The sequence below is a fragment of the Lissotriton vulgaris genome, chromosome 12 (assembly GCF_964263255.1).
Source record: "Lissotriton vulgaris chromosome 12, aLisVul1.2, whole genome shotgun sequence".
Lineage (NCBI taxonomy): Eukaryota > Metazoa > Chordata > Amphibia > Caudata > Salamandridae > Lissotriton > Lissotriton vulgaris.
Genome location: NC_141700.1, coordinates 509,880,523 through 509,907,000, shown reverse-complemented (window position 1 = coordinate 509,907,000; position 26,478 = coordinate 509,880,523). Strand labels below are relative to the sequence as shown.

At 45.6% G+C, this 26,478-nt stretch overlaps 1 protein-coding gene across 1 annotated transcript in view; it reads right to left on the bottom strand.

The window, feature by feature from the left end:
* The window catches only part of LOC147677619 (C-type lectin domain family 18 member A-like), a 226,248-nt gene that overhangs the window by 68,912 nt on the left and 130,858 nt on the right, over positions 1 to 26,478 (bottom strand). Inside the window, exons 7-8 of the mRNA XM_086945571.1 lie at positions 10,852 to 10,944; positions 8,783 to 8,889 (exon numbers count right to left, since the gene is read on the bottom strand). Coding sequence (XP_086801697.1) covers positions 8,783 to 8,889; positions 10,852 to 10,944 — 200 coding nt within the window. The remainder of the gene's footprint in view (positions 1 to 8,782; positions 8,890 to 10,851; positions 10,945 to 26,478) is intronic.

Below are 26,478 nucleotides of genomic sequence, written 5' to 3'. Positions count from 1 at the left end.
GGTGGCGCATCGTCCCCTTAGGCATTTGCCTGGGAGAGCACTGTCTGAGCCACCGCCGGACACTGAGGCAGCACCTGTGCCACAGTGTCCTACACAGAGCGTGAATAGTGGTGTAAAGGCCATTTAGAGAGGCAGAGACCTAGACAACCGGACACTCTGGCTATGGATGTTGTGTGACGTAACCGGTGTTGCCTGGAATGCACAGGAGACCCATAGGATGGGCTAGGCATTGAACAGAGCGCTTGTGAGTGTGCCATTAAAGTGCAGCAGTGGCTCTGTGGAGGAAGTCACCGCCTGAAGCACTTCAGGAAGGAGAGTTTTCCGATAGGCACTGAGGGTAAGAACCACCCCTTCGCAACTCCACAAAATATGACCCAACCACTTCTGTAGACACGGAAGAAGGAGACAGTGGCCCAGGGTTTGGAGATAAGTCCAGCTGTACTGGATGCTCCAGATCGATATTCCAGTGTGGTACATCCTCACACTGAGCTGCGAGAGGCTCTTCAGACTCTTCACAGTATTCCCCAACATCTACTGGCCCGTAGAGAGGCTGAGCTCACTATTGATCCGGCTCTGGAGGTAGCGCCGAGGGTGGCGCCGAGGACGGAGCCAGCGAAGTTGCCGAGGCCGGATCCAAAGGCGATGTTGTGGCCAGAGCAAACGGCAATGCCGAATCTGGGGCCATTTAACAGGGCCGGATCCATGGTGGCGCTGAGACCAGATCCATGGTGGCACCGGGTCCGAATCCACCAGCTGCGCCGAGGCCGGAGCCAATGGAGGTGCCAAGGCCGGAGCCAATGGCGGTGCCGAGTCCGGATCCAACGGCGGTGCGGAGGCTGGAGCCAACGACGGTGCCGTGGCCGGAGCCAACGGAGGGACCCGATGGGACAATTAAACGGTCCATGGCCGACTGAAGTACGTGTACTTCTGCCGGAGTCGCGTACGGACCCTAAAAAGGCGGATAGGCCGCAGGCGACAACGGAGGCCCCAGAGGAGCCGTGGGGCAGCAACCACCCGCACCCTCTACCAAGTCCCGCAGACGAAGAGCGACGCCGCTTCTTTGACCTTAAATGGCACTTGGACTTACCTGTCCCCGATTCCGATAAACGATGGTGTCGGCGGCGCCAGCGATCCCTTGACCTCCTACGGAAGCGGGATCTTGAGTGGCGCGGTACAGAGTGCCGGGCCTCCAACGACTTCTGGGAACGCACCCGCAAGCCGTCTGCGCCATGGTCCGACCATCGGGGCATGTCTTGGGGTGATGGCGTGCCCAAAGCAGAAGAGAGACACGCTGCGTGGGTCCGTCACCGACATGGTCCAACGGCAGTCCCAACTGGACTTAACCCGGGCAACCCTACTGCACCAAAAGTCAATTTCTCGACAAAAACAAGAGACAAGTCCTCAGAAACAAAGTCAAATTTATTGACTAGGAGTACCGTACCGCTCTCTCTCGAATCTGCGCTTGCTGGCACGGAAAAAGAAAGAACTGACGTCAGCGCGCATGGGTGACGCCTAAGTAGTCTCCGTGACGTCATTTTGGCGCTTACTACACCAGTGACGGGCGCGGAGTGGCAAGACACCATCTACTGACGTGCAAGGGTAACGCTAAGCAAAACTTTCCGGATCCAGTCTGATGTCTGGAGATATTCTAAGGTAAGGATTCTATCACTAACGTGTCTCTTTCAGATATTTCCGCCACCCGCTGCCACTTATCTCTGGGATTTAGACCCCCCATATTAACCGAACATTTAGTTAATTTACCAATTCGGGATGCGAGTCCTTGCCCCAATGTCCATTCTGTACCATTTTAAACTATACATAATGGTCCCTCCTTGCCTTTCTTTGTTTTTTGCTCTCTCTTTGGATTCTAATATTTTTCTTGCACCCCACCTTCCCCCAGGCTGCCATCCCCCCACATCCTGACCACCCCCCAAACCCCACCAACTTCCGTCCCTCCACTCATAAGAACTTAACGGACCAAGCATAGGTCTGTGGTGATAAAAAAACACCAGACCTCTGAAAATACATCCTACTACTACCGTTCAGCATACTATCAAGTGTACAAAAAAGTGAGAAATTTTAAAGCCATGTGAAAGATAACCCTCCACTCCACCTTCCTTTCAAGCAATCTGTATATTACATTGGAGAGAGCCTCCTCCAAATCCGAAATACAAATTTACCTGTTTCCTGCAAAAATTATTTAGCTTTGATTTCAGACATAAAAAACAATGTCCTGTCCCCTCAAATTACTTTCAGGTGAGCCGGGTTTAATACGTAAGCCTGGGCTCCTTTGTCTGGGGAAGGTTGAATAAGTTGTCGCAGACGCCATCTCCACTCCACCATTATACGGCAAAAGTCAAGCCGAACGAAGAAAGAGCACTCTCCTACTGTGTATTAAGCCTCGGGCCTGGCTTTCTCGAAGATTGACTGCCTCAGGAGAAAGTTACCTATGTACACTAGTATAGCCCGTGGTTTCCTGTCCTCCCTTGCCGGTTGTTTCTATACAATGGGCTCTTTGTACTTCCTGGTCCCAGTTCCATCCCTTAAGTTCAGAAAATGCCTGGCGAAACATGTCCACCATAAAAGCATGGACATCAGATCCCTCTTTTCCTTCTGGCACACCAAGCACCCATAGGTTGTTACATCTTTGTCGATTCTCCAGAATGTCTAGAATATAGGTATTGTGGGACTTCACCAGACCACAGGCTCCCACCACATTCATCTCAAGAGCGGTGGCTCTAGTTCGATATCTGTCAAGCGCTCACTTATAGCACTACCTGATTTGGCCACCTTCAGTACTGCCCCTTGATGCTTGCGAATCGCTACTTGAGATCTTCGGCCGTCCAAATGGGTCTCTTCTCTGTGAGTCATGATACATTGATAGATTGAGTCTAGGGAGGGTGGGCTAGAGCAAGGAGCCTCTTGACCGTTAACTACCGTGGCCCCCACTAGTTGGTGAATAATCCGACTTTAGCCTTTTTCCCTCCGCATTCAGCTGTTCAAGTTGTTTGCCCACCTTCCGTGCTGAAATGGATGTATTGCCCATCTGATCCTTAGGCAAACTATCCCCTTCACTAGAGTCAATAAATGGTTACAAGCCATACCCTGACAAAATCGGATCTATCTGATAGTAAAGAAAACAATTGCTCATGTCAGGATCTGAGATGACCATGCCTGCCTGGTTCTGTACGTTTTTACTGGCTTGGAGGGATCTACCAACAGCACTCCTTTTCGGGGGAATCCTTTGCTTTTGGCAAACTCCTCACCATGCACCATCTTCGTCAAATCTGCATTCAAATGAGAGCCTGCCAGTTCTTTAATCAGTCCCCCCTCATTCGACTCAGTTAATGCATTAGAGGTACTGCTATTTACCATGCCTGTTGTAGTTGGTGCCTATTGAGCCGATCTCTTAGGTGGAGCATCTTCCTGAAGGCTCATCTCTGTAAGGCCTTAGACAGATTTTCCCTTATGTCCAGCTGTGTTTTCTTAGATGCAGGATTCCCCTCAGCCTTCTCCTGCTGTTTAGACCTTTCTGTAATGTTCACTTCTCCACGAAGTAGCTCTAAGACCGGAGTGCCCGGTGTACGCTGAGAGGCAGGGGGCTCCTCTTTCCCCTTCTCGCCAGCCAAATCTCTACTGGCCGTAGTTAGGAGACACGTCACGCTCTGCAGTGACTGTGCGGCCGGTTGGGCTAATGGAGCCATTAGCCCAACTGGCATGGCTGCGGCCGGTTGGGCAAATGGAGCGGCTACATCTTCAACTTTTTGACAGCCTGCTCCAGCTCCCACTGCCTTCAGGCCCATTTTGTTGTCTTGGGCGCAACCGCTACGTGAACTACAGTTGTTGGGGCTAAACGCTGCCACAAGTAGACACTGACAGGCGTAGAGAAACTTCCTCCGCAACAATGCATCTCCTCGCCTTCTGCCGGTAAGCCATGTCAATAAAGTAGCTGCCTGCCAAAACTCAATTGCAGCTACCATCAGCATACTCCAACAGGGTTTTTTTTATTTCATAACTTCATTCTCCTCCTCTCAATTAGCGCAGATTGTCCATCAGCCGGTCACAGAACAACTGTGTTACGGCCACATCAAGCGGCCACCATCTTGCTTCCCTGACTTAAGATTTCCAGGCTTTTTTTCCAATTGTATACTACTCCTAGCAGTTGCAAAATATTGATCCTTTTCACCTATCAGTTTCAGTCTTTTGTGAACTTCATCTTGTCGTATTTCTGCAGCAATCTCAAACTCTCTTATGTCCAGCTGCAGTTGATGTTAGCTTTTCTTTCAGATTAGTTTGGCATATGACACATCTTTCTTTGTTGGAGGAGTCCTCAGATTTTGTAGTTAGCAACACTCCATAAGTCGGTAAAGATCCTCTGCTATCACCTGCTTCTCTCATGTTTACAAATTTGAATCAACAGAAAATCTGAAACAAAAACATTATTACAATAAATTACCAATATGATGGTTAAAACACAACAACATAGAGCCACCATTTTGAAAAAAAGGTGGAAGGATTGCTCAGAGGAGTTACTTTCTGTCTCTATAAGACCACATAACCCCGAAAACCTTGGTTTTGAAACCAAAATGAAATTTATAAGTCTCAAGGTTTCTTAAATATTACATCATCACTGCAACACATCTGCCATTTTTAAAAATTTTGTCAAGAAAAATGTGACCCGGATTAGTAATGTCTCCCCAAATTAAATTACTTCTCTAATGATACAATACACAAATACATTTTTTTTAATCTCTAGACAACATTTATTTTTACTGAGGTATACCAAGGGGCCAGGACTATATAGGGTTTTAAGGGAGTTTTCTGGGTTTAGGGGTGGGTAAGGGAATAGGGTGGCAAGGGCATTTTATGGTTAGGTAAGGGTACAGGGAGATGGTGTTTTTAGAGTTTAGGGGTGTTAAGGGCATAGGGGGGTAAGGGTGTTTTAGGGCCCAGAGTGGCTAACGGTGTTTTTAGGTTTTGATGGTGGATAAGGGAATAGGATTGTAAGGTAAGGCTACAAAAAGGGGGTGGGGGAGGGGGTGGGGGTTGCCCCCAAGAAGAAAATATATATTTTTATAATAAACAAATGAGAGGAAGGGGTTATGGGAAACCTCATACACACACATGTGTGTGTATTATATATATATATATATATATATATATATATATATATATATATATATATATATATATATATATATTAATATATATATATGAGTTTCACTTATCCAGTTATGTTATGCTGATTTATATAGTGCACGAATCCCTCGAGGGGATATCCAGGCACCCTTATATAGACTTACCTCGTGTTGTAAACGTATGCCTGGTGTAGGTATATGAGTGGTAAAGCCAATGCAGGTTAAAGGCACTGCGTGGTGAAGGATGCATGGTAAAGGCATTGGTTGTTAACACATTTGTGGTAATACCATACTACCTCTAGCAATGATCAGACCAGCTAAAGGAACAGAAACAGTTACTATGGACGTGTACAAAGGACCTGCTCTTCATACCAGACGAGAACCATCTCTTTGGACTTCTATACAGCTACTGCTCACCCACCTAGAGAAAGAGAGGGGGATCTCACGAGATTGCATTTCAATGGATTATGTATTTTGACCATAGTCAACAAGGGAAGGCGGGCACATTGATGTCCAATACTAATAAAATGATATTTGGTATCCTAAAGTTTGCACTTCTTTGCCCCATATAATCATCGAGAAACATCACGTTTACTTTCCAATGTATGCAGACACTCTTGTCCATCTTTGTCTAGAGGGCAGATCTGAGTACCAACCTAACATTTCTCTGTGTGGCTACAGCACCTCTTTTTTGGATGTCAGAGAGCTTCTTGCTCTTGAATGCGCCAAAAAAGAGGGCATGCAGTACGACCCACAGCCATTTGAAAGGGCCCAGATCCCAGGAAGAACCCAGAGTGCTAATACAGAAGGAACCAGGACCAACCAGCATTCAGAAGCTCTCATGCTAGATTCAACAACTAAAATCAAAGTACATCTCACAAAGCTTGGCTCATGCCTTGCTTCTGGGCTCTGTCATCTCCATAAAGGGATGGAAGAAGTTGTGTGTTGTACAGATTATAATTTGAAATGCACAATCTTTACTCAATATACTATCAAAAAGCGATCCACCATCCCAATAATGAGTACCGGCAGTTCATCATTAAGGATGCTGCTGAGAAGCCCTGCCTGGAGTTTAACCCCTTCACTGCGGCGGCTATTCCGCAGCAGTGCTAAGGGGAGGGCGGCCGAGCGGTGGGCGCATGCTGGTGACGGAACCGCTCCGTCACCAGCGTCAGTTGCACTGTGCTTATGACGGAGCGGTTTCCGTCATGGCCCCGCCCGCTCAATAGAACGCCCAGCGCAGGCGCGTCGGGCGGGCCATGACGGAACCGCTCCATCATCAGCACAGCGCCACCGCGGCTGATGACGGAGCGGTTCCGTCATCAGCAGGGGAGGGGTTAAGGCAGAGTGAAACATTTCCAAAAATGCATTTTAGCTGGGGAATTTGAGGGGGTTACACTGCACCATTGCTGAGCTGATGTGATTGCAACATTTCAAAGCAGATGTGACTGTAGAACAGCTAAGGGGATTGCACTCTTGCAATTCTAGGCTGATTGCACAGCAGAGCCTAGGAGAGGATGTCAGTGGTGCACTTTGAAACTGATAAAACTTGTTCCATTTTGGGATGAAGGTTCTGGGACGTTCATAGGATGAATGAAAAGGGGGGCATTTCTGACTGGATGATATTGGAACATTTCATATTTAGGATGTTGGCAATAGGGCACGGTAAGCTGGTGACAATTGATGCACTTTTGTGTTGCTGAACTGGGCAGCCATCAGCTGCTTTTATTGTCCTGTTCAGTGTTGATAGCCCTGAGGCACCACAGGCTGGGCCCTGCAATACTCCTGAGCGGATGGCACTCAATCACTGAGGCATCTCACAGATAATGGCACTGCATGTTTGAGCGAATGATACTGGGCTATTTCTGATACCGACCAATTCTGAGCTAAGAACACTGTGGCATTTTATGTCTGCTGGCAATAAGTCACATCTGATCTAATGTTACCAGCATATTTCTAAAGCTCTTGTGGCATTTTTAAAGAGATACAAATTTGGTATTTCTGAGCTTGTGGTACTGGAATATTTCTGGGTTTGTGGTACTGGGATATTTCTGGGCCCATGGAACTCTGGCCCTTCAGGCCTAGGGCACTTAGACAAACATTAGGGTAATGCAACTGGGGAATTCCTGGGACCTTGCAAGTGTAGCGTTCCTGTGTTGGTTATAGAGGGCCATACTTCAACTGAAGGCACTCAGACATTTGCCAGGTAATGGCACTGTGGTATTTATGGGCTGAAGGTCCTGGTGGAGGGATTTTGCTCAGGAACATACCTATGCTAGGGACAATAACCATCAGTATGCAGGAACTGAGCCACCATACCACCTCAGTATCTAGGAGCCCAAGTCTGACTAGCTATAGTGCCTCACTGGTCTTCCTAACCTTTCTAGAGAAACAAACAAATTTGCACCCCAGAACACAACACACTTGACCCACTCCGGGATAGCGGCAATAGGACACACCCTTTCACTCTCACTCGTACCTGTCCAGAATAAAATATACAAGAGCCATGAAGGAAGTTTAGAATATTTATTTAAACTATCATTCTCTGAGATGCAGTATTTGTACGACAATTGGGAAACAAATGCATAATAAAAATATTGTTCGCATGGTTAACAAACCATAGATCACAAAACGTCCTGTCATATTAAAAAACATATAGCCTAACCCCCTCCTCTACTGAAGCTTAATGATTATATATCATAGATCTATGGGATAAGTGCCAGATCCCGCACCTTAGCATGCAAAGATGGTTGTTCTACATCTCAGCTAACGCAGCAATCTTGCCTCAGGACCTTTGCTCAGTGTTTTAGAAACCGTGCTCTTAGTTATATGAAAAGGTATGTTTGCTCAGAAATATCAGCTGAACTCTCAAGTTATGTCTAGGTGCTAGTGCCTGACCAGAAAAAATAACAAGGGGTATTGCTGTTTGACCTTGTCCATGGCTTTCAGACTAAATCCCAGAAAAAGAGCAAGGTGCGAAAACCTATGTAGGTTCTGTGTGAAAATACAATCTGGCACAAAAAAGCAAGCGTGTTTATATAGTAAAGTGTTCAAAATTAAATGTGGCCTACAATGTGCAAAATTAGGCTAACATAGGGAAAACTACAATGGGCAATGCATGAAACACACAACAGACCAAGACTTTAATGGTCAGCTGGCCAGCAGAGTTGATGGCATTGTGGCATTTCCCAGAAAATGTTCTGAAACCCTATTGGGTAACAATGATTACAAACCCAGCATATACCTCTCATGATTATTTAACTGGTATTTCAGGTTTTTGATTATTGGATGTGCCCTGGTATGGCCATATACCTTATCCCAAAATGCTAATCCCTTTGACATTCCTATAAACAATTCCAAGTCAAAAGAGATGACTAGCTGGTTGTAGCATCTAGAAAAATGTCTGGTGTGTTGCACTAAAGTGCCAATTTTCTAAACTTCTCAACCCTGTATATGTAATTTAACCGAAATTGTGTTAAATACGGCATGTTTCCCATCAAGGAAATGGCTCCCAAGGTTACATCTGTTAGGTCAATTTTTTCTGCACTGGTGGCACAACCAAAAGCAATAACAGGGGCACTGTTAAGACGTTTTAAGTGACTTCCAGCAGTGTTACCACCAACTGAGATAGCACTGGGTTCTACCTGACACTTGATTTTCGCTCCGTAGTAGTTGTCCGCCTCGGAGGAGACCTGGAAGCAGTCCCCGTCTATCAGAACATCACAGCTGTGAAAGGGGAATTCCTCCTTAGCTGCACAAGAGAAGCAGATAGGGAGACACGGGATCAGATTGGCCACTAGCAAGGTCAACAATCTCTCTCAAAGTACTTGCAGCGGTTCTACAAAGTGAGTTACTTTCCTCTGAAACGGGCTCTGCCCTTGGCAAACACCCACAAAACTCGCTTCAGAATAAAAATGGAGGCATGTGTGTGTAAATGAACCTCAGGAGTCTAACCTGCTTGTCTACTGTGTATTTGCCTAAAGTATATTTAGCATGCGGTACAGGACTTAACAACTGCACTCACAGACTTGCTGATTCTAAGAGGCAGAGCTTGTGCTGCTCTATGACTGAATCCCACAGTGAACACTGATTCACCTCAATCTGATCTTCCAGCACAGCAATTACTGCTATGTAAAAACAGGATCAGCGTGCACTTCTGGTAACTCCAATTTCTAAGCTTTCTCTGTTACACCAGGACTTGGGAGAAGGATTCTTCAAAAGAAAATTATTTTTAAACATGTACTCCCAAGTCCTCCATTTTTCCAAGACTCTTCAAGGAGAACCAATGGCTTTAACTGCTGCCCACTTCCCTTAAGAGTAACACTGACAGTCTTGAATCAAAACCACCCTGTAAGAATTGTACAGCCCATTTTGTAGTACTGCTTTCTTACACTAAGGAGGTTATTAAGATAGTGAGTGGATGGACCGCTGCCTGCAATCGCGGTGGTCAAGAGACAGACCAACAAGTAGGCGGTGGTATGACCGTCGCCTTAAAATGCGACTGCCGAGCTGGTGGTCGCAAAGTGCTCCTTTTCACAGTGGCTTTTGCTGCGGCCCAGAAAAAGGGCCCCAGCACAAGCCACCATGAAAATTGAGCACTTCCTTCACATACATGTACAGTGTGACATGCGCCATGTGGTGCATGGCAGGTGCATGGAGGTGCGTGGTATGGGCACTACATGTGCCCCCAGGGCAACTTTGCGTTGGCCCACGGTGTACGGGCCCTGTTTGGGGCCTCCAAATCCATTTCCAAAAGACTTTTCATAGCGGTCTTCCTGCCATGGAAAGGCTGTCAAAAAGGGATATCATAATCCCTACGGCGATGCCTGCCTCAGCACTGCTGCCATTCGGGACTATGATTAGGACCGCTTCCCAATAGGAATCACTGATCCTGGGGAGGAGACGCTCTTACATCTGACTACTGTGGGTCCAATTGCCGGTACTGTAATCCGGCGGTTTGAACCGAGGGTCTGTCCGCTGGAAGACCACGACCGACAGCCTGTCGCTGGTGGTCCACCCGCCATCATATTCAGGCCCTAAAAGTTACAAAAGAAGACTACCAATAATAATCTTAGGCCTTAGCAGTGGAACCCCCCCTGGATTCCTGTATGGATAATGTCAAGGAGTTCGAGATTTTAATGTTCTGTTGAACCCAGGTTCAACCTCCATAGCAAGAGTTGAAGTCTCTTCAGAGACAGCAGAGACCTCTGAGTGTTCTTCACTGAACAAGGCTGAATAAGAAGAGGCCATCCTGGACTCAAGACTATTAGTGTCAACAGTAATGTGGTGTCTCGGGGAGGTGTGGAACACCTCAAATGTATGTACTGGAACAAGAAATGACATTCAGAGTAACAAAGATTTCAATCAGTAATCAAGACATCACTATCTTGTTCCCGCAAAAGTTGGCTCTCCAGCTCCTGGTGGCTGACACCAACATTTTTAAGGAGAGGGACTTACATTTTTTTTTTTTAAACACAATTTAAGGTCAGCTGTCCCTTTTCGATATTTTCACGAAAAAAGCAATGTGATTTCAAATACATTCAAGTGTGTTCCTGTGTGTATTTTGTTAAGACAAGACTTGCTCCAATGCAAGTCTGTGCAGACGATTCACCCACATCAGGTTTATCCAAAAGTGCATAAAGGCATGCCATATTTTATTTTTAAAAAGCCTAAAGAGGAGCAGTATTAACACATGACAGAAGCAGCAACTCACTAGCACACTGGGGGCCTCCATACCCGACGTCACACAGGCAGGAGCACTCGTCGGCCTTAAACTTGCCATGAACACACTCCACGCTGCATTTCACTGGAAAAAACAAAGGAATAAATACAACTGAGATTACTTTACTGGCGTTAACAACTAGAAAAAAGTTTTACAGTCCCCTCAGCCCCTCCCAAAAGTTGAATTCAGATCCTGCACCACCAGTCCCACCGCTGTCTCTCTGAACAGTGTGCGTTTCTGTGTCATGGCTGACGATTGTTAAATTATGGAGGTCCTGAATCCATGTTGCGGTGTAAGTCAGTGGTCTAGCTTATGGACACACATACATAGCGCGGAGTATGGGAAATCACAGCGACTGCACACCAATAGTTCCATGCGTCCTTAAGTGAAAGCGCCAAAGGGTAACCAAGCCCTTTTTTTTGTATCATAAATCTGCAAACTAACATGAGGTGTTTCACAAGGGTCTCTGCTTTCACCATACCATTTCAATGTCAACATCGCTCAGTTGGCTAATCTAATTTGCTCCTTTGAACTCCACTTTTATATGTATGCATGTGGCAACTGAATCCTCCTCAAGCTGAAGACAGGTTGGGCGTCGGGCAGGTTTAAAATAATGCATGTGGGAGGTGGAGGAGAGAGCTGAGAACTGCTGGCCAAAACTCAACTACGAGTCAGCCATCTTGTTTGCTTGAGGGACGGTGGATCCATAGAACTCTACATTATGTCCTAACCTAAAAGGTGAACGTCCTGGGCCATTTAGGGCATACAGAAATCAGGACCACAAGATCAATGCAGATCTACAACTTAGAGAACAAGGAGGGGCAGATATGAAACTATGGGAAAAAATCTCACCACAGATTGACACTGTATGTCGGGGCTGCCTTTGCGGTATCACAAATAGATTATGGAAATCAAGTTATGGCCTAGTGTCTAAATAACAGACTACAAGTCATCCAATTCCACGGGAATATTTATGTAATATTGTACCCATGAAGTCAGGAATTATGACTTGGCCTTTAATGTCAGCTGTTCAGCGGAGACAGAAAGAGGGGACGAGTTACTGTTGGATGGGAGGGTAGTTTGAAGAGAAAGAGGGTTCCAGCTCAGCTGTGGTGTAAAGCGGCGGGACACTGCACTGTGGCACACAGCCTGACCTCCACCGGCACGTGTGTTGGTACAGTGAGGAGCTCTTGTGACACTGCAATCAAAGGGATAGGTTACTTACTTTGTAAGCATCTACTTGTAGCATGCAGGGCTGTAGATTCATATGCTTAGCATTATCCTGCCATCAAGTGTTGGGCTCGGGTGATTACAACTTGTTTTTTCGAAAAAATCTGGAGTCACGAGGTATAGTGACTCCTCCTCCGGTGTGTAATGCGCATGTTGCTTGGCTCCTTTGTTAGATTGTTTTTGGCTCATTGGATGAGCATTAGAACAAGCAATTGCAATGCAATAAGTCTCGCATTTGGAAAGTTTGAGCTATTGGTATTGTAAATTACACAGTTTTTATTTATGTGTTAGTTTTGAAAATAGAGAACTTAATAGCTTTGTCATTTACAATGCTAATAGTTTTAACTTTCGCAAATGTGACACCTATAGCATTTGTAATGCAATATGTGTTGTATTTACGTGACTTAGATGTATTGATATTACAAATAACAATGGCTTTTACATTTTTTATATTTAATACTTAAATAAAAGATATTGCCATTTATAATGCCAATAGCTTAAACTTTTGTAAATAATTTTTGGGAAGATTACGTTAATTGTATTTTATTGTGACGAAAATCCAAGAACAGAAGTGAAATATTAACATCTTTTTGTGACATTTGTAATAAAGCTTGAAACATTGAGAGAACATATTTGAACCAGTTGTTGAATCGTTGCACAGATTGATGCTGTGGTGGTGCTGAGTGATGTTGTGGTGGTGCTGAGTGATGTTGTGGTGGCGATGAGTGATGCTGTGGCGTTCAGTGATGCTATGGTAGCGTCTAGTGATGTTGTATTTCCCATGAGTGATGTTGTGGTGGTGCTGAGTGATGCTGTGGCGAAGCGATAGATAGATAGAGGGAGGGCGATAGATAGATAGGCAGAGTGATGGCGATAGATAGAGTGAGTGAGTGCGATAGATGGAGTATATTTATGTTGCATTGAGTAGTGTAAGTATGAGGTGTGTAATTATATGGCACTGAGTGGTATTATGTGGAGTGTATTTACGTTGCATTGAGAATAGTAATTATATGGCGTGTAATTATGTGGCATTGAGTGGTAATATGGGGAATGTATGTTGTATTCAGTAGAGTAATTATGTGGCACTGAGTGGTATTTGGAGTGAATGTTGCATTGAGTGCAATGTAATTATGTGGTGTGTATTGTGTGGCACTCAGTGGTATTTGGAGTGTATGGTGCATGGAGTGCAGTGTAAATATGTGCTGTGTAATTATATGGCACTGAGTGGTATTTGGAGTGTATGTTGCATTCAGTGTAGTGTAATTATATGCTGTGTAATTATGTGGCACTGAGTGGTATTTGGAGTGTATGTCGGATTGAGTGCAGTGTAATTATGCGGCGTGTAAATATGTGGCACTGAGTGGTATTTGGAGTGTATGTTGCATTGAGCACAGTGTAATTATGTAGCATGTAATTATGTGGCACTGAGTGGTATTGTGTGGAGTGTATGTTGTATTCAGTAGAGTGTAATTGTGTGGCATGTAATTTTGTGGCACTGAGTGGTATTGTTTGGGTTGTATGTTGCATTGAGTGCCTGTGTAATTATGTAGCATATAATTATGTGGCACTGAGTGGTATTGTGTGGAGTGTGTGTTGCATTCAGTGGAGTGTAATTATGTGGGGTGTAATTATGCGCACTGAGCTGTATTTGTAGTGTATGTTGCATTGAGTGCATTGTAATTATGTGGCAGCGCAGTGTGTGTGTGAGGCAGCGCAGTGTGTGTGTGAGGCAGCGCAGTGTGTGTGTGTGTGTGTGTGTGCCATAAATGTGTAGTGAGTGTGTTGGCAAAGGGTCATCTAGTTTGGCTTGGGCCTGTCTCTGGAGCGAATGAACAATATTCTTGTGGAGAAGGAGTGCTGTGGCAGATCTGGTAGCCTGTTGTCACATGAGCCTTCCTTGCGCATCATTAGTCGTTTACTTTCATGAAAAGGAGGTGCTAAGAAATTTGAATCTGGGAGGTTTGGCAAAGAAGGTTAGATGGACTTGTGTGAACGAGGTCAACCATTGTACACAGAGTATGCAGGCCTTATGGGGATTTACAAATATAATTGGGAGTTGAGGAATAAGCAGTGCTACGTTGAGGGATCGGAGAAGACAAGAATTTTGATTTTGATCTGCCCAGTGTTTAATTGCTACAAGGCAATCCAAGAGTTTCTTTTGGAGGTGGGAGATACAGAGAAAAAGATCTGTGTGTCATCATTAAGGAATTAAAAAGAGAATGCACAAAATAACATGGTTCACGGTGCAAAATGAGAATAGGAGAGACTTAGGGGCCGATTCTTGGCAAATGGTAGGGAGGGAACTAGGGCAGTGATAAACAGCCAGGGGTGGTGAAACAGCAGTTTAAATGGTACTTCATTTTAACTCTGTGCGAAGAATGCCTTAAGTAAGTGGCAAGGATGGTGTGATGTACACTTTTCCAAAAACTAGAGAGAGGTTAAGGAGGATGAGACGTGAGGTGGTGGTGGACAGATGCTTGCGCAGTCGCCATCTCGGTTTAACACAGTTGGCCAAAACAGATTGAAGTTGATTTGGTAGGTTATGATGATAGGCAATTAGTGAGTTGGATGAGCATTAATCGCCCAAGTGTTTTCAGAGGAATGAGCGTAGAGATAATGTCAAGTAGCTATTTGGATATGATGCGCACCTACGACTGTTTTCTACACGTACTTTGGTTGGATGTCTTTCATTTATTGGAGCATGCAACTTGGGGCATTAAAGGAAGCTAGCAGACAAAACCAGACCACACGTTATCTTCTGGTGAGGAAATAATATGGGGTGTGCTGGCAAAAGAAGTGGTAAAGAGCTACAAATAATCGTGTGATGCACGAATAATCAGAGATTTCTAGCGAACAATCAGTTTTGTATATATACTCAAATGATATATTTATTCTATTTGGCCTCTGAATATATTTCTTTTAAAAAAATCAATAAAATACTTGAACCAGTCCTGCGCTGCCATCAGCTCTTCGCCGGCCTGTGAGGAGTGGGAGGGCGGGGGCTGTCTGCGCATGCGCGCCACTCTTCAGTTTCGTTTTGAGGTCGGAGCACGAGCCCGGAGAAGAGAAGTGCCACATGAAGTCCCGGGTCCCAGGAGGGGGCCCGGGTGAAGACCAGCGGGGAGACTGCGGGGCCCCCATGCCTATGGGGAGAGCTCCGCTTCTTGGTAGAGTGGCAGAGGAGCTCGAGTGCTCTGCGGGGCTCCCTTGGCAGATGGTGCGAGCCCGAGTCCGACTCCGGTGAGGTAAGGGGGGGGCTGTGTGCCTGTATGTGTGTGCCTGCGCACGCCTGTGTGTGTGTGTGTGCGTGCATGCAGAGGGGTGGGGGCTGGCTGTGTCTGTGTGTGTGTATGCGCCGTTAATGTATGCGAGCGAAGCGAAAGCAGGGGCTGTGAGTTTGTCTGCGCAAGCGCGGCTCAGACGCGCACTCCCGCGGTCAAAACTGAGACTGCAAAAGCGCGCGTCTGACTCGTGTCTTCATTCCTAAATACGGGTGACAATAGGTCTAAAGCAGAAACCATCAATGCTTACGCATTGAATGTAGGTCTGCTCGACCTAAAAAGGAGCAATAAAGTGACAGTGCAATGCGTATAATTGTGAATGTGTAAATTTGGTTTCAAAATATTATGAAGTAATGCAACTAAAAGCTTACCGGGAAGAGGGTGGGTCCATATGAATCTACAGCACTACACGCTTCGAATAGATGCTTACAGGGTACATGACATATTCCATTCGTGGCACGTGTTGGCAGTAGATACATATGCTTAGCATCAAATGTAAAGCAGTTCTCTCTTTTGTGGTGGCAAGCGATTGGTTGAAGTACTTGTTTGAAATCATGCTTTAAGTACAGCTTGACCCACTCTTGCATGTTGATGGTTTAAAAACAACAATACAGTAGTATTTTGTAAATTATGTGGGTTATTCCATGTTGCTGCTTTACAAATATCCTCTATAGGGATATTCCTAGAAAAGCCATAGTGGCTCCGTGTTTACGTGTTGAATGAGCCCTTGGTGGTATTCTAAGCACCCTTTTGGCTTTTTGATAACATGTCTGAACGCATCCGACTATCTATCTAGCAATTCCTACTTTGGATATTGGCGCCCCCTTTTGAGATTTGTTAAAAGCAGCAAAAAGCTGTTGTGTCTTTCGAAAAGATTTTTTTCTGTCAATGTAGACATGATGTCCCTTTTAACATCTAATTTAAGTAGGGCCCGCTTAGCTACTTTGTTTGGTTTACTAAAAAAACACTGGTAGCTGTATGGTCTGACTTGTGTGAAAGGTTGAGACCACTTAGGTACACATTTTGGATTAGTTCACAGAATTAATTTTTGGGGTACATGTTAAAGAAAGATTTCTGCAGACGATGGCCTTTAATTCCCTTATCCTTCAGAGAGAAGTGACTGCCACAAGTAAGGCAACTTTCCAAGTTAGATATTAGGGTTGACACGAGTGAAGTGGTTCAAAAGGAGGCCCCATAAGCCTCGTAACGGCAATGTTCAAGTTCCAGGCTGGGGCCGGTGGAGTGGAAGGTGGGATAACTCTTTTTAGTCTTTCCATGAATGCTTTGAATACTGGTATTTTAAACAGGGACATACATTCCCTGGTTTGCATGTAGGCAGCTAGTGCTGCTAAGTGTAAACTGATAAATGTGTAGGCAAGCCCTGCCTGCTGCAGATGGAAAAGATATCCTATAATCTCTTATACTGTAGGTGCTAAAGGCTCAATTTGTTTATTGTACAGAAATGTGCAAATCGATTCTATTTTGCAGTGTAACATGCTTTAGTAGTAGGCCTATTAGCTTGTTTAAGGATATCTATACATTTGTGTGGTCATTTTAAATGCCCAAATTTTAGGATTTCAGGAGCCACATCACTAGATTGCGTTGTTTGGGATTAGGGTGCATCACTCTTCCTTGATCTTTAGTTAGTAGGTGTGGCCAAAGAGGCAATTTCTTGTGTGCACTAAAGACAGTTGCAGCAGGGTTATGAACCATGTCTGCCACACCCATGTTGTGGCTATTAGGATTAGCATTACAGATGTTTGTGTTAACTTTTGAACTACATATGGAATAAGTGTGAGAGGAGGAAAAGTGTGAGCAAATACTCCTGAACAATTCATCCATAGGGCATTGCCCTTGGATTGGGGTGGCGGAACCTGGAGGTGAAGTTTTTGCATTTGGCGTTGAGATGAGTGGCAATCAAGTGTATGTCTGGCGTGCCCGATCTTTTGACATAAGAGTGGAGTATTGACACACTGATCTCCCACTCGTGCATCTGCTGATGTGTCCTGATGAGCAGACCTGCAAAGTTGTTGTCCACCCCTGGTAGGTATTCTGTTAGATGTGGATTTTGTGATAGATTTCCCTGAACCAGATGCACTCTGATAGGAGGGATAGCTGTGAGGAATGTGTCCCCCTCCTGTATTTTAATACAATGCATTGCAGCCATATTGTCTGTTCGTATTAGCAATACGTTCTGGTGTAGGCGATTGCGAAAAGCTTTGAGTGCTAGCTGAATTGCTAATAGCAGTAGATGACTGATATGAAGATGTGTTGAGCTATTGTCTCTAGAGTCTAGACCGTGAACTTTGATCCTGCATATGTGCTCGTCATCCCGGGAAGGGATGCATCTGTGGTAATTGTGATTTGAGGAATTGGGGCTTTGTAGGGCCAGCCTAGCAACAAGTTGTTGTTATTCCACCACTGCAGGAAAAAATGAGTTGGTGGCCATACACACACTAGATCCTGTAGATGCCTTCCACTTGAGACTACTGAGATTTCAGAGTGCATTGAAGGGGACGCATATGTAGACAGGCGTGTAGTACTATGGCTATAAAGGAAGACATCATGCCTAAAAGCTATTGTTCGGATCAGAAATGTGTTGGACTGGAGAGAAAAATCCAAGCGCCTGCAAAGGCCTTGGTGAGAAGTGAAGCTTCGGTCCCGGAGCTGCTATATCAACGTCCAAACCTGGTGGTGGAAAAAATCTAATAAAGAAGTCAAGCAACATGCGCAATACACACCGGAGGAGGAGTCACTATATCTCGTGACTCGACAACTTCTTCAAAGAAATACAACTTTTAATTGTCCGAGACAAAACTAGATGGCAGGATAATGCTAAACATATGTATTTAGGACCAACACATGCTACAAATATACACTGGCATGGTGGATAGAACATTCCAGAGCAGCACTGGCACATCGAGTGCTGTTCTGGAATCACCAGGCGCTGTGTCAAAGAAGTGAACCTCCTGTGGCAGAAGACACCCACCACCACACAACATTCTGAGGACACTGTGTGCAATGTAAATGTGGTTGAGCGCCTCATCCACACTGGTCAGTACACAACCTCAGAGAGCAGCTATTATGTTTACTTGAGGGACAACGTTTGTATACTTGAGAGGAACTGGCTGCGTGTATACTTCAAGAGGCACACGTAGAAGATATTTCAGAAGAATACAGTATGTGTATAATTCAGAGAAATAAGTTTGTCAATGTGCATTTTCCATGTGTGTTTCAGGAGATAGACCATGTACACGTCAAGTGGCAGAGAGTGTGAATACTTCAGGGGGCACAGAGTGTACGCCCACTAGCTGGGTAAAGCAGATGGGCCAGTGTGTACTTCGGGTATCAGCGTGTGTATACATCTAAGGCACATACATAGTGAATATATATCTGTGTGCAGACGTGTTTCTGTGAGCATTTCCCTGTATCTCAGGAGCAGTGTGTGTACATCTCAAGGGGTACACATGCAGTCCATTAAGTGAACGTTCAGGAGCACATTCTGCTCACATCTATGCCATGTTTACTGCCATGCTTACAGCCAGCAGTGCATCAGTGAAGAGATTGAGTGGTCCGCCAGTTGTGCTGCCCTTTCGTTTTTATCACGGTATTGGAATAAAAACATCTCTGCTACCACTACTGCAAATGAAGGGAAGAATAACTAGATTACAGTCGCATGGAGGTGTGCGCGTAGGGTGTTCACATCTTTCTCACTCAGCACGGAACTGTAAAGTCTGCTTAATGATCATGTGACAGGGCAGGGCCGGTGTGACAGGGGCCGCTCTGAGGATTGGACAGGCCAGTTGCTTAGGAAGTGTAGAAGAAGAGTGAAGAAGAGTGAAGAAGAGTGAAAAGGAATGGTAGCGTTAAAGGACAAGATGATTTCTGTACTGATGTCGTTGCTAGAAAACCTGAAACACACATATAGGAAAGCGGGCGCTGTGTTTACAAACGAAAGACGCACAACCTCCAGAAGCAGCAGGCATACTGATGTCATGATCAAAGTGAAAAGATGCCTCTCTACTTGGCCGTCAAGCCAGTAACCAGAGACCTGTGCGGCTATAGACTACAACGAACTGGGATCGGCGAGTGAAAGAAATAAGGAGTTACCAAAAAACACATGAAGATGATAGTGTAATGATACAGAAGTTGGACACTGCTCCGAGGGAGGACACAAATGACAATAAGGAGCGACAAAGAAGAAGGATTAACCACTAGCAAGCAAGCCTTTTTGTTGGACAATTGAAGTGACCAAGGAAAAGGCACTGGGCAGTCTGGAAGCCCACAGAGTGAATACAGCATTTAAAAAAAAAAAAGATTTATAAAGTTTTATATAGCGCAAACTTGATCCCGAAGGATATCAGAGTACTTTACAATACTTTTTATAACATGCACAAATGGAGTTATGGTATCATGGCATGCTTCAGTTGCAATACATGCTATAAATCCTAATTCAATATGACCATAAAACACATAAAAAGTTAGAAAATAGAAATAAGCGAGTTAGAAAAGGAAGTAAAAAGCATGGAAACTGAGTAAAACCTTAGAACAATGGAGTAGAATTGAGGAGAAGGATTAGTTACTTACCTGTAATCCTAGTTCTCTTCCAGGGGTATACTCATTAAAGTCATAAGCACTGAATTATCTCCGCCCATGAGCGGGGACCCGGAACACAAAACAATATACATATATATGTGTAAATATAACCAAAAGTACAAAGTACTAAGTAATTATACACATATACATGTATAATAACATAATATGCAGCCTAACCTTAACACATAGGCTAATCAAACCAAAACCTTACACGTTCTGAAGCATGAAAATATGCTGTATATAAATGCAATAAACAGGCATGAGCCTAAAATGCATTTCATAGCCATGAAAAACCTTTTATTTTCATCAAAGAACCTGTAGTAAACAGTTATTAGCCTAAAAGGGCTGCATATGAAAAAATGTCTGTGTACAGAAAATCAGACTGGCACCCTGCCTTTAAGGCCCCAGAGAATCTGCACACTTTGCCTTTAAGGCCTCCAGGAGAACTCTGTTCCCATCATGCCCCACAGGTGACAGTTAGGTCAGTTCTTTTGTACGGTACAGTAAACTTAAGCAGGAATCTGCACTTAAACATATTGAAACTTTTAAACCTTAATGCTACTGCTCGCCCGGGGAGGCGGGAGGGTGCTTATGACTTTAATGAGTATACCCCTGGAAGAGAACTAGGATTACAGGTAAGTAACTAATCCTTCTCTTCCAGGGGATACTCATTAATAGTCATAAGCACTGAATAGAGTAGCAAGCTCATACCCACAGAAGCGGGCGAACAGATTAAAGCATAGTCATACTTTAAAATCACAGTGTTTAACTAGTATTAGCAAACAAATTTCTGAGTGATGCTTGTCCCACTTGTGCATCAGTCTGAGCATCAGAATCCAAACAGTAATGGCGTGTAAACGTATGAACTGAACGCCAAGTAGCTGCTTTACATATCTCTGACATAGCCACATTCCTAAGGAGAGCTGTGGTAGAAGCTTTTCCCCTCGTAGAATGAGCCCTAGGTCTACCTGGTAAAGACTTGTGGGCTAGCTGATAAGCCAGTAAGATGCATGACACTATCCACCTAGAAATGGATCTCTTGGATGCTGCCAACCCAGTATTTGTAGGACCATAGTTCACAAACAGACGGTCCGTCTGTCTCAAAGACTTAGTTTTATCTAAGTAAAATTTCAAAACCCTTTTTAGATCTAATGAATGTAAAGTCCGTTCTGCCGGACTTGAAGGGTTCGGAAAGAAAGTAGGCAATGTTATGGATTGGTTAATATGAAAATCCGACACCACCTTAGGTAGGAAAGCAGGATGAGTCCTGAGCACCACTCTGTTTCCATGAAAAACTGTGTATGGTTCATTGCAACACAAAGCCTGGATTTCGCTCACTCTACGAGCAGAAGTGATGGCCACCAGGAACGCTACTTTCCACGTCAGGTGTTGCAAAGACGCTTTATGTATCGGCTCAAATGGGGGACCCATTAATTTAGTCAATACCACATTAAGCTCCCAAGGTGGAGACGGAGACCTGACTGGAGGATAAACCTTTCTTAACCCCTCTAGAAAATCCTTCACCACAGGCATTTTAAAGAAAGATATCTGTGTTGGCGATTTTCTATAAGCAGTTATTGCAGCAAGATGGACTTTGATGGAATTGAACTGCAAACCAGATTCAGCAAGGTAAAGAAGATAAGGCAAGACCACCTTTTCCTGACCATGAATAGGGTCCAGCCCCTTACTCTGACACCAAAGGTAAAAGCGTTTCCACTTAAATCCGTAGGATTGTCTCGTAGAAGGCCGCTTTGCTTCCTTAAGGATGTTCATACACTCCGGATTCAGCTGTAAGTGCCCGTACTGGATGACTTCAGGAGCCATGCTGCCAAGCGCAGGGAGGGCAGATTGGGATGAAACACTTGCCCCTTCTGCTTGGACAGAAGATCCGGGCGACACGGCAATCTCCTGTGCGGTGTTATTGACAACTGGAGGAGATCTGGGAACCAACACTGGCGTGGCCACTCTGGGCAAATCAGTATCATTCTGGAGTGAGTCTTGTACAGCCGATTGATCACTGCTGGTATCAACGGTGTCGGTGGGAAGGCGTACAGCAAATTTTGACACCAATCTATCAAAAGGGCATTCCCTTGAGACCCTTTCTGGTAGAACCTGGACGCGAAGACGGGGCATTTTGCGTTTGCCGCGTCTGCGAACAGATCTATGTCTGGCGTTCCCCAATCCTGGAAAATGCTGTGCGCGACGTCTTCGTTGAGAACCCAGTCGTGCGCTTCGACGAAGTCTCTGCTGAGGTCGTCCGCCTGTGTGTTGAGACTCCCCGGCAGGTGAATTGCTGTTATGGACAGGTCTCGCGCCAGTAACCAATGCCAGATGGTCTGGGCTTCTATGGAAAGAGTCCTGGATCTGGTACCCCCCTGCTTGTTTAAGTAATACATTGTAGTTGTATTGTCTGTTTGTACCAGGAGGGACCGAGTCTGTAGCGATGGCGCCAGGGACTTGAGAGCAAGATGGACCGCTCTGAGCTCGAGAAGATTGATGTGATATCCTTTCTCGAAGTCTGACCATTGCCCTTGTACCTGCAGAGGGCCCATATGCGCCCCCCAGCCTTGGAGAGAAGCATCTGTTATCAGAGTCTGCGTTGGTGGGTCCTGATGAAAAGGAACTCCCTTCATCACGTGCACCTTCTTCATCCACCACCGGATGGAATCTTTTGCAGACTGTTGGAGATAAATCCGGTCCTCCCAGCATCCCGTCCTCTGTTGCCATTGATCTTCCAGACACTGTTGTAGAGGACGCATCTGCAAACGTGCGTTTGGTACGATGAAAATGCACGACGCCATTGAGCCCAGGAGAGAGGACACTTGCCGAACTGTCGGACGTGCAGTTTGAAGGAGAAGCAGACACTTCGCTCTGATGGATGACCACCTCTCCTCCGAAGGACACACGTTTTCTACTTCTGTATCCAGCTGAGCACCCAGGTAGTGGATCTTCTGGGTGGGGTTCATTATCGACTTCTTGTAGTTGACTTGCAGACCCAACTTGTACATGAGCTGAAGACAAATCGAAAGATGTTCCTCTAGAAGCGATGGGGATGAACTCTTCAGAAGCCAGTCGTCTAAGTACGGATATATGAAAATCCGACTCTTTCGAAGACAAGCCGCCACTACAGCCATACATTTTGAAAAAGTCCTGGGGGCTGATCTCAGGCCAAAAGGGAGCACTGCGTACTGATAATGACGAGCCGCCACTTGAAACCTGAGAAATTTGCGATGTTTTCTGGATACCGGAATATGAAAATAAGCGTCCTTTAGATCGATGGAGCACATCCAATCCCCTTGGTGTAATTGAGGGAAGATCTGGTGAAGAGCCAGCATTCGGAATCTCTCCTTCTGAATGAATTTGTTCAGTCGCCTCAAATCCAGAATGGGTCTGAACTCTGTGACTGGACCTTTTTTCTGCACAAGAAAGAATCGAGAGTACAGGCCTTGACCTCTCTGCTGGAAAGGGACTGGTTCTATGGCCTTCTTCTTCAGGAGAACGTTCGCCTCCTGTTGCAAGCGCTTTATATTCCACTGTCCCATCTTTAGAGGGCGCATGAGAGTGGGTGCCTTCTTGAACCTCAAAAGGTACCCGTTCTGAATGACATCCAGCACCCATCTGTCCTTCGTGATCTGTTTCCACTCGTCCAGATAACGCACAATACTTCCTCCAACCGGAGTGGGACACGGTTGTAGAGGAAGCATCCATTCATTGTTTCTGAGGCTGCTTGGCAGCTGATGACTGCTGCCTATTTCCATTGCCTCTGCCTCGTCCAGGCCGCCTCTGCTGGAATTGCGATCTTTGTTGATTCTGGCCTTGATTTTGCGAAGACCAATTCGTTTGTTGACTCCTTTGTTGAAAAGATCTCTTGTCATAGGGACGAAAAGTACCCCGACGTTTAAATTCTTTTTTCTTCTCAAGGCCTACGGCCTTAAGAGTGTCCAACTCCACCTTCATCTTAGACATCTCGTCGTCTGCATGAGATCCAAACAGAGTTGATCCATTAAAAGGTAAATTGACCATTTTCCTCTGTGCCTCCGGCTTTAGCCCCGTAAGGCGAAGCCAGGCTGTACGTCTTGCGCAAACACCGTGTGCATAGCCATGAGCCGACAAGTCCGCAGCATCAGCCGCCGCGCTAATGCTCTGGTTAGCCACCAAACCTCCTTCCTCCACTATTTCCAGGAAGTCTTTCTGATCCTCTTTAGGGAGTTTATCTGCAAAACGAGCCACTGAGTCCCAGAGCAGACGGTCATAGCGGCCCAATAGAGCAGACGCACTGGCCACTCGCATGACCGATCCTGAGGTATTGCACATCCTTCGCCCCAGGGAATCCATACTCTTACTGTCCTTTTCAGGTGGAGCAGAAGAGGTAGATGCTGCCGAATGCGCCTTTCTGACTGCCGCTACAATCAGGGAGTCTGGTGGTGGGTCAGACCGCAAAAACATTGGGTCTTCCTCTGGAGCCTTGTATTTTTTCGCAATCCTAGAAGGACCTGAACCCACCGTGGCCGGAGTTAGGAATGTCCTCATTGCTGGTTCAATCAATCCGGGCACTAACGGTAGGAGAGGCCTGCCAGTCGTCTTGTGATGTAAGGTTTCGAAGATGACTGAGGTTGCTACCTGGGGAACTGCCATTTTGATGCTGAATTTACTCGCTCCACGACATAACACATCATTAAATGTGCTTAAATCGTCTACTGGAGACACCCTGGAAGGAGGAGTAGAAGATATAGTCGGAGAATAGTCCCTATATGAAGATCTTGAAGAGGACGAAGATGATGTAGAAGATGGAGTAGGAGTTCTACGTCTTCTTTGAGGAGTTGCCGATCGTTGCCTCCTACGCTCCCTTGAACGAGATTTCTCTCTCACTAAGGATCTTGAGCGTGATCTTCTATGCAGTTCCTTCCGAGGGACCGGAGTTCTCTCCCCCATTATCGGACGCATCTTCCAGTGCCTTAAACTTTCCAACCACCTCGGTGACAAGTTAATAGGCCGCTCTGTATGCTCAGGTGAAGCCTCAGGTGACACCTGCACAATATTCAGCTCTGCGGAAGACTTCGAAGCTCTCGACGCTGCACTGTGTTCAGAGACCAATGAACCAGATGGGGTCCGCTGTCTGGGCACCAACTGTCTGTCATCTGGCACCTGCCCTGAGGACGAGCCCGAATGAGCCACCACAGAAGAGTCCTGGTGCACTATCCCTTGCCCCACTGCAGATCTGTTGTCTTGCTGATCATGCGGGGAACCTTCCACTCCAGGTTCGGGACTTATTTCTGACCTCGACAAAGACCTAATTGAGGTCCGAGAGGCTGGTCTTGATAGTCTCGACTCCGACCTATGCACAGATGGGGGAGACCTAGACACTCCATGCTTCGAGCCCGAAGCATGCTTCGACGTCGACTTACGTCGCGATGGAGACCTTGACCTTCTCTTTTTAGGTCTCGACGTCGAATCCCTCGACGTCATCTCTCTCGACGTCGATCTTTTCCTCGACGACGTATGTCTCCCTCTCGACGTCGACCGATGACTCTTCCTCGACGTCGACCCTTTATCCTTCGACGTCGACCCTTTATCCTTCGACGTCGACCCTTTATCCTTCGACGGCGAACCTTTTTCCTTCAACGTCGACACACGATCCTTCGACGTCGGACATTGCACTCCCGACGTCGTCCTTACTGCAATCGACACCAAATGCCTCGACATCGACAAGGATTTCGACGGCGACTGCCTCACCGGCGATGTCCTCGACGTCGATGGAGCTCTCTTCGACGTCGACGGCGATCTTCTCGACGTCGAGCACACCTTTTTTGACGGTGACGCTCCCTGGAGTCGATGCTTCTTAGTTCTACCTTCAGGAGACGCTGATCTTCGACGTTTGGGCTGAGAAGAAGGCCTGGCAGATGATAATAGGCCTTTAGAACTCTTCTCACCACGGTTTTCTCTCTCCAGAAGGCCCAGCAACCTCATTTTCTCTCTTTCTTTTAAAGTTCTATTTGAAAGATTGAGGCAGTGATAACATTCTTCCACCTTATGAGAAGCTGGAAGACACACCACACAAACAGAGTGTGGGTCAGTTTTCGACATCTTCTTCCCACAGGAAGGACATTTGTAAAATAAAGGTGGCATTCTGACTAAAAAACACCAACAGCTTAGTCAGGAAAGGGTAACAACCCACCACCAAAGATATATTTTGTCAAGAAAAGGCAAGAAAAACCAATTTCTGACAGAAAATACTTCAAAAGAGCAGAGCTCAAGTTCCAGGTTCCTCACAGAACAAGCCGGAAAAAAGAACTGACCTAACTGTCACCTGTGGGGCATGATGGGAACAGAGTTCTCCTGGAGGCCTTAAAGGCAAAGTGTGCAGATTCTCTGGGGCCTTAAAGGCAGGGTGCCAGTCTGATTTTCTGTACACAGACATTTTTTCATATGCAGCCCTTTTAGGCTAATAACTGTTTACTACAGGTTCTTTGATGAAAATAAAAGGTTTTTCATGGCTATGAAATGCATTTTA